The 9,173-nt window shown below is 43.5% G+C and overlaps 1 protein-coding gene across 2 annotated transcripts in view; it reads right to left on the bottom strand.

Moving 5' to 3' along the window:
• TFAP2D (transcription factor AP-2 delta) overlaps positions 1-6,268 on the bottom strand; it is a 52,422-nt gene extending 46,154 nt beyond the window's left edge. The window contains exons 1-3 of one of the 2 annotated variants that reach the window (XM_013184378.3): positions 5,869-6,268; positions 4,466-4,963; positions 879-939 (exon numbers count right to left, since the gene is read on the bottom strand). In XM_013184378.3, the coding sequence (XP_013039832.1) occupies positions 879-939; positions 4,466-4,963; positions 5,869-5,907 (598 nt within the window). In that variant the 5' untranslated portion in view covers positions 5,908-6,268. Of the gene's footprint in view, positions 1-878; positions 940-4,465; positions 5,841-5,868 lie in introns of those variants that run through there. The other variant, XM_013184377.3, reaches the window with a different exon arrangement.
• Between the last annotated feature and the right edge of the window lie 2,905 nt (positions 6,269-9,173).

The following is a 9,173-nucleotide window of genomic DNA, read 5'->3' as shown; positions in this document are numbered from 1 at the left end:
TACAAACTTGTGTGAGGCTGTTGTTACAGCTTTGTCTAAGGAAGTGGTGGCTGAAATCAGCTCTCTGCCGCGGCAGCATCACGTCGCCTAAAATAGCTCCTAAATATCGATTTTTCAAGGTGGATATTACGAACAAGGAAAGGCAATATTGGGACAAGAGGTGCGTGTTCCAGGAGACTGAGCCAAGAAGTGTGCTCCCCACGACTGCATCATTCGTTTTGTATTGTGAATTAAACTAAGCTTTTCAAGCCTGTTCGAACGTGTTCCCACATCAGGCCTTTAGACTGATATTGTTTCTCCTCAAGGTAAATGATAATAATGACAAAAATAAACAGAATACTCAGATCTCGCAAATGCTGAAGAAATGGGTATCTATCAAGAATTCCAAATCTTTCCTCTAGCTTTGACTTTAGGTATTTACATTGACAGATGGTTACCAAACGAAGTGACACTGTCAAAAGCGTGTTCCACACAGGTCTGGAGCGCTATTGAAACCACGTTTCCAAAAAAACCCTTTCATTCCCCACACGAGATGAAACCGCCGATTTAAAAATCCGGCGCCAGGGAGCACGTTTCTCAAACTCACTATCAGGGATCCCCAGGTTAAACGGGGAATGATAAAAGGAGACAAGGAAGCTCTGGATTCAGGGAGAGTATCCGAGAGCTACTGAGGAACAAATCACTTGTAAAGAGCAAATGGACTGTGAAATATGAAGTGCTCTAAGCTAGTTTGAACGTACTTCTGTCAAACGTCAAATTACCACTATTTCTGCAGTAAATCCAAACTACACCTAACAGTGGAGCAGGGAAAGAGAGAGAAATAGAGAGGATTTCACTTTTACAAAAATTGATAGACGCAAGTATTTGTAACCTCTTACCTCTTCTTATCACACCTCCTTGCCCGTTCAGTACAAGTCCACATTGGGCCTCCACTGAGCTCTTAAGCAATGAGGGGGGGCGTAGGGGAGGGGGGAAGGAAAGAAAGGAAAGAAAGAAATCAGATATAGAAACCCACAGACAGATCACATAGCTTTTGCTTTGTTACACGATTAGCTCAGGAACAATAGTTAGGGTGAGGTAGAAAAACACGTTACTGTCATCCAACTCAAGTGGTCTGGCGAAAGCGCACTGCTATCCTGCAGCCTGTCCCTATACCATGAAATGCAGGGCAATTATCACTTTCATTTCCGTTTAAATAAGAGTTTCTCCTGGACTGGGGAGGTAGATCGGCAGTTATGTTGGCAGGATAGAGGGACAAAACAAGTACGCTTGAAAGAACAGTGTGTTCACTCTATAGTTGCGCGCACCATTGTAAAAATGCATTTTATATAATATTTTTGCATATTAAGTGTATATTAATATACATATACAGTGCTAAATTTATATATATGTTTAGCGACATATATACAGCGACTTACAAAGTGTGCACACAAAGAGCATAAACAACAGAAGACCGATTGGGCTTTGTCGGCTACACAAGTCGTAAGAGTGTAACAAAGGGGCTGAAGAAGCCAGTCTCTCTGTGCGTGTGTCCGCACATAGGTGGGGATGAATATGCATCTGTGTGCGCACACATAGGCACCCATGTGTGAGTGTGGCGTGAAGAACCGTCCAAAAGCCTGTCTACGGCTTCTGGTGCACATCCGAAGAGATCTCACTTCTTTATTCTCCTGTTACAAGTCTTATTACTTGGGGATCTTCGCCGTCCTTAATAAATATTTTTATTGGAATCATAAAAGACTTGAAAGGGTTGGTTTTTCTTTGGGTTTTCCTTATGTTGGGGGTTAAAACACCACAACAAACCAAACCTAAATCTTTGCCCAGTGGAAATGTGTTAAAGACGCATTTTCCTCTACAAACAAACGAGGTATTGGACATGAAAGAGGCCTTTAAGGGTGTTAACCTACTCAACAGCCCGTGAAGAGTTAAGTAAATGCGGAGAGAGTCGGTGCATAATAAAAACCCCACTTTACAAAACAACCTTTACAGTCCTGGCTCTCTCCCCCACTTTCACCATATTGGCTCTGGCCCTGTAAGACCTTCCTTTTCAAGGCTCTTTTTTATTTTAAGTGTTCTGCCTTAAAGTGATTATGAAATCAATATGAAAAAAAACTTGGCTACTGAGCATAAATTAAAGCGGTGATGGGAAAAGGTGTGACAGTTTTCTTTGTTGCCCATGGAAAATCTTTTTAGGGCACTGAAAGATGCCACTCCAGCTCCAAGACTGTTTGCATCTGTTAGGCTGACTTAAACCGCCCTCGAAACTATTGGACATTCACTTAAAATTCTGTGCAGGGAAAAGTATATTTACATTTGTTGCATTTGAAATGAGGCATATGCTGATGAACGTTTTAAAAAGAAAGACTAAGGGAACAGGGGGAAGACTGGTTAGACCATAATTTTAGTTTAAAACTATTTATGTTCTGTCCTCTTTCTGTTCGCCACCAAAAAGCTTCCCACTAAGCCCAAGGTGATATTCGCAAGTGTCCAAGTGTATTCTGAATCAGCTAAATCATAAAGATAAATATTCATATTTTCAACTTCTCGCTTCTTAAGCTTTTAGATACCCCAGAACACTTCCCTCATCTGTTCGGGAAAGGAGGGAGGAGGAAAAATAAAGAAAAGATAAGCTACAAAGGCGTTAACTAGGGAAACGAGGCTATTTATCTTCAAATAAAGTGTGATCGAAAAAATAATATTTTCGAAAGAAATTTTGTTTATTTTTTTCTTCTTTAAATAAACAAAAAAAGAATTTGCCACTAGCAGCTTAACCAACCTCTTTTTTTTTTTTTTTTTTTTTTTTTTTTTAAGGGAAACATGTTGTTTGGTCGGATGACATTGCATAAATGACCAGTTGAATGGCACTAAGTCGAAAATTGGATAAACTATGGTGCTTTTTTGCCCGGGACTTAGGCATTGTCTGCTGTCTTGCAAACGTTCCTAATCCCCTCTTTTGAAAAATACAAGGCTTTGTGCCTGCCAAAGAAAAAAAATTTGTACAGATACAAAAAAATCAGCAGCAGACGTGGTTATAAAAAGGAGTAAATAGGTTTTAGTTGGGCTGAGCAGTGAATGGCAGATTTTTTTTATTTTTTTTTTGAGGGGGGTAACATAAGGAGATCCTTATGAAAAATGTAAACAAAAAATGCCCAGAGAGGATAAAATTATATAGTGAATTTTAATGGAGAAAGCGAGGTTTAAATAGTTAGGGTTTCCTCGTCAGATATATAAAAGATAACGTTCTTTGTTGGGTTGTTGGATTGTTTTCCTCCTTAAAAAAAAAAAAAAATCTCCAATGTAAACAGAGATTTTAGGATTTTGTTTGTTTGTTTGTTTTCAAGGGAAGAAAATAAACCTTCTTAATTTTATAAACTTCGGGTTTTTCCGAATCTTTGACGGCTACATATTTTTGGAAAGAACAACACAGAGAGCTTTGTATGACTGGGAGCGAGATTTGAGGGAAAAGTAAGTACAGTAAATACGGTCCTATTTGTCTCTCTCTGCTGTTTGGGGAGCTTTAGTTCTTCAGCTGGTCGGAAGAAGGAAGGTTTGCTCTTGATTTGGGGGAGTTTTCGAAATGGCTGTTATATACAAGAGGGCGTTGTTTGCAATTTTGGGAACAATTTTCATTTCGGTACCAGCTTCATTTACTAGAGGTGAATTTTTAGTTCAAGGGGAAAGGATTTCTGAGCGGATAAAGCTGAGATTAAGATACATAGAAACAGAATTTTTTGATGGGTCCAGGTGCCGTTTGGGGGGGGGGGGGGGGAACAGCTAAATGAGTAGATAGATTAATTCAACTGCATCTGCTTATATCTCTCTCCCTGTTAACGTCTAGATCGGATATTGCGAGGGAGTTTTATCATACAGAGCATTTCTGACGAACATTTACTCCCGTTCATTTCTCCCTTACTTCACGCCTCGGAGTCCAACGGAAGGCTTGCCTTTGTGTGTTTGTCGGAAAGCCACCTTTTTTCTGCCCTGCCTTTTTTCTCTTTCCCTGCTCCATCCCTTCCTGACCACATTTGCCTGCGGTGTCGGTGCAAGTTATTTAAACGCTTCCGTTTACTGAAAGCAGGGAAGAGTTCAGGAAAAGCGGAAAGGTGTCTTTGGTTTGGTTTAGTTTTTGGTGCTGGTGCCTTTGGTTAGAACTGGCACACAGGGACAGGGACACATAGGGACACACGCACCCCGAGATCTCCGGATGAGTCCCCCCCGCTGAAGGCAGGAGCGAGTTTTTTGTTTGGCGAGCAAAACCCCTCGCTTTTTCACATTTTTATTGCTGCTCTTCTGGAGGGGACGGGCTCCGGATCGGGTTTGGGATGAATCTTCCCTCCTTTGTATGAGCTACACGAGAGCTATTCTGAGCAGAGGAAAATGGGGAGGGCGAGGGGGGGGGGGGGGGGGACCAGGGCAGGGGGAGGGGAGAAGAAGGTGCCTCGAAAGGAGATCGCATGCTATTTACCTGCAAATCGTCTGCTCCCGAGGCTGCAAGCCCGAGGCTTGGTCCTGGCAGGAGTCTTTGATCTGGATGCATCCCATATTGGGACCCATGGCTCATAAGAGACAGGTCGTGGCGGCGGTAAGCATCTAAGCACCCCAGCTCTCTCCTCTGCTCGTCCAAGCAAGAGGACTTGAGCGCCCGCGCATTGTGCAGGTTGATAAAATCAGTGGGTTCCCCATGGTGGATCTGCTGGTAGTATTGCTGGGAGTGGTGGAGAGAGTTCAAGGAGTAAGCGTCGGGGTTGACTGCCGGGTGGCTGTGTTGGAACTCGTAGTGGAAGGACTGGTGATGCAGTGGAGTGTACTGGTGGTTAGTGGAGAAGTACGGGGAGGCGAACTCGGTGCCCGTGGTAGAATAAGTGAGAGGAGACGAGGAGGAATAGGCGACGGTCGAGTTGGCCACAGACTCCAGGCATCCAAGCTGCATCAAACGGTAACTGTTTGATCCGTCATGACGTATCTGAAAGGAAGAAGTGAAAAGAAGACCCCAAAACTGGAGGTTTGTCATTTAAAGCCCCGGGTGCGGTTCTTCCAAGCACGCTGTCCTGCATAGCTTCTCCCACTGCAGAAGCGTCTAAGCCTGCGAGCTGCAACCCCAGCAACAAAAGATCCTTTCCTACCTTGGGCTGGTGCCATAAAGGTCTGTTCAAAAAATCATAAACAGCCCAGCCTGCCCTTAATACCGTCAAGCGAAAGGAATCCACGCACTGAAATAAAATCTATCTATCTATCTGTCCATCCATTCATCTATCTATCCATCCACCTCCTGATCACAGCTGTAATATCTGGGGCTGACACAAAAACTCATCAAACAGAGGAAACTACCGAGAATACACACAAGTCCCGTCCCTATGTTACAGCGTTACACATTGAGAAAGCTTTGCCGCCTGCTTGCCTTCCTTTCTTCCTTCCTTCCCTTCTTTTTTTTTTTTGAACCCCTATTTTTCTTTCTTTTTTAAATAACGAATCAGATCCAAAATTCCACCCCCCCTCCTTTCCCTGCGTTTCGAAAGAAAAGGGGAGTCCTGTTTTATAGCGAGAACTCCCCATTCCTGGCGAGCTGGTGGTGATTTCTCTCCACTTCATTATATTATTAGGGGTATTATTCTGATTTTCGTTCTGGCAACGGTTTTAACGTGGTAATGAGTTGCCCTTTCTGGCGACAGATGTCATAACGAATTTTCTCTCTATACTTCTTTAAGTTATCTCTGAAGCTGGATTATAATTAAATGTAACGGTCCAATATGGATTTAAAAAAATGGAAACAACCACACAGGCACATTCACACACACATATGCACACACGCACACACACATCCACACACGCGCGCACACACACACTCACACACTCACACACACAAAATACCTCTGCATCGTGGACGAGACCTGGAAAGGTAGTTGACATTTTTTGGTTCTCCGAAAAAAAGAGAGGAAAAAAAAAAAAAAAAAGGTCTGGATAAAATTCCCCTCTCCAAATTAAAAAATAAAATAAAATAAAATTTGAAAAATCCAAAGTTCATGTATTTCCCCACTTTTTTTTAGAAAAAATCTCTACAGACAGAGAGAATTTGCAATGTATCTGCATAGATCAGATCTCTCGCTTTTCCATGCACCTCCTTAAAAACCTGTAGGAACAAAATTTTCCCTCTGCACAAAAGCTGCTCCCTGGATCAGATTTTGTACTTGCTGGGTATTTCTTTGGCTGATGTCGTAGGTCCCTTGGTAATATAGAAGTTTTGAAAATTAAGCATCAGCACTGAGAACTGGGAGGACAATAGATAGAGGAGCTTCATCCCTGGAGACAAGGAATAAATATTGTATCTTCGCCTAATAAGGAACTGTAGGTTCTTTCAACATTTTTATACATTTTTCCTCCACTCTTTAGAATGTTTTTTCTTACCCAGGCTAATATGGGAGCTAATCTGATCGAAGGGGGTATTTTGTGTACATTTTATTGGGAAGACATAAAGCTAATATATATTAATATATATTATTAAACCGTCCTTTTCAATAGGTAAGTGCTCCTTCCTGTTGATTATACTGCTTTTAAATATTGACCAGAATCTAAGATTGCACATTTGTATGTGTGTCTGTTTAACTGTATTTTTTTTTCTAAATGAAAACTATGTGGTTTGTTTTAGTTTTTTTTTTTTTTTTTTTTTACCCTTACATTTACATCGAATTTAAGTCCACCCCACTCTCCAACCTGCTTTTACAGCTGCCTAATATGCTATCTTGCAGGCTTCTTTAAATAGCAATTTCAAAACATAAAACTAGGGTGAGACCACAAAGTATCACTGCAGTGGCATATTATATGGAATTATACTTAAAATACATATAGATCGACGGAATTACATTTATGTATATATGAGAAAGAAAAAAAAATAAAGAAGGAAACACACAAGCTAAAGACCCTTGATAGCTGTTTTCCCTTCGACATTTCTCAGTGCTGATATATTTTACTGGTGGGACTGCACAGAGGATGGGTCGCACAGCTGAGGGGTTACGTTCCTTATTTATTTAATGACATCGGTCCAAGGAGTTTCCAGGCGGGGATCAGACCCCTGCCTTCTCAGCCCTGTGCCTGTGCTCCTGCCCCTGGTAGGGGCTCTCCGGGTGACTGCACGGGGGGCTCCCAGAGGGGCCGCCCGCGCCCAGGCGAAGCTCGGGGGGAGCCACACGCCCCCCGAGAAGATGCCAGCCCAAATGGCATTTCCCGCCGGGTTGGATCCGCTGATGGCTAGCTTCCACAAATGATAAGCCCGGAGATAGGAGAGGGTGTAACTTGCTTTTAATTGCCATTTAATTTGGTTTGCTTTTAAGTGTTTGAAAAGCGAAGGTGTCTTAATAATAAGCCGCAGGCAAATAGGCATGTGGCTCTCTCCCTCTCTCTCCTTCCTCATTTTTTTATTTTTTTATTTTTTTTAAGGTCCAGGTTTTGGGAGGGTTTATTGGTATCTGTTCATGCGGGCTAACAGGACCTGTCATTCAGTCCTCTTTTCTTTATACAAATGGACAAAGGCACACGACTGGAATTGAAATGCATTGTCTGAAATGGAAAAGTGCGATTACCCAGGCGTGCACAGGGGTCAGCAGCAAACACTTTCTACCTCTACAGCGTTGTGCGAGCGAACTCATCTCGACAGAGTTGTGTCCCCCCCCCATCACACACCTTTCTTAGTGAAGAAAGAGCTATAGGAGGGGAACGAGAAGGAAGGAAGGAAGGAAGGAAGGAAGGAAGGAAGGAAGGAAGGAAGGAAGGAAGGAAGGAAGGAAGGAAGGAAGGAAGGAAGGAAGGAAGGAAGGAAGGAAGGAAGGAATATTTTTTTCTCTTAAGTGGGATTTCCTACAGTGATTGCTCTAATGGGGCTAGCGAAATACACTTTCCCCCCGATATATATTTGAGAAAATTCTATGAACTCTTCCAAATTCAGGTTCTGTTTGAACCCTTCAAGATCTCGATCAGCAAACTCCAGCACACTGCGGGGAGCCTGGCGAGCACAGCTTGAGCAACCAGAGCAGGCTGGAGTGGGACGGGTTAGTCCCCCACCAAAGGGGTCCAGGCCCCCTTCAGCACACCCTCCTGTTGGAGCGAGACGTGTCCCATCCCTTAGAGAAGGGGAAACCCCATCCCACAGAGCAGGAAAACCTCACCTCCCAGCTAGGTGGATTCTCCCAACAGGTTATATTCTCCTTTAGTCCTGTTTTTTTTTTTTTATTTATTTATTTTTTTTTTTGGGTGGGGAGGGGATTTTGCCAAGGCGAGGCCAGCTCAGCATGAACGGGGACACAAGGGACAAGGGGATACGAGTAGGACCACTGGGGCAGGGGAGGCAGCTCTCCGGGGCAGTAACGATGTCACCAAGTCACCTCCACAGGACACCTTGGCCGCCTATTCAATTCCTATTATTATTTTAGGGGCTGGGAAACTACGTGAGAGGTGGGGACAGGGTGTAGGCGCAGTTCCTTTCTCTTGCATCCTGTGGGTGCCTTGGTGAGTTTGTCAGCCCTCACCTGAGCCGGAGGACATGGACAAGGACTGATGCCTTCCCGAGCTGCCAGCAGATCACCCCTCTGCAGGAGATCCACTTCAAGAGATCGCCCCCGACCGGCCCCTTCCCCCTCCCCAGACACAGCCGCCCGGACAGACTGGCAGCCGCAGCACCAGGCAGTTCGGAGCCCAACTTCGCTTCAAACAACAACAAAGCCAGGGAAATGGTTTTGTCTGGAGGAAAGTTTATAAGAAACCCGGCTTGCCAGATGCACTTTACTGGTCAGTTCCATCTGTTAGCTTCGCTTACAGACCCTAAAAATCATATAGACCGTTTGCGCTCCTAATTCCCCCCAATCCAATTAATAACGAGTGAAACTGCAAAGCACTTATTAATTGCTCCCAAAGAAATTCTTTCAGGAAAGTTAATTGGGATCTCTTTGGTTGTCCAACCAGCACCATAAGCTCCTGGTCAGAGCAGACAGACTTCGTGTTGAGTTTCGTTGTGCCTGGGCACGTTGTTTATTCCCCACTCAAAGTTTGCTTCTGTTTCTAGTTTACAGCAGGTGTTTTTTTTTTTTTTTAATTATTATTTTTTTTTGGGGGGGGAGGAGGGTCTGATAAAAGGGAAGGCATACTGGAAAAACAAAAATAGGCTTCCCTCTGGGATGAGCTCAGTT

This window comes from Anser cygnoides, chromosome 3 (assembly GCF_040182565.1).
Source record: "Anser cygnoides isolate HZ-2024a breed goose chromosome 3, Taihu_goose_T2T_genome, whole genome shotgun sequence".
In the NCBI taxonomy this organism is placed as follows: domain Eukaryota; kingdom Metazoa; phylum Chordata; class Aves; order Anseriformes; family Anatidae; genus Anser; species Anser cygnoides.
Note: the sequence above shows the minus strand (reverse complement) of the source record. Positions and strands in the feature narration are given on the sequence as shown.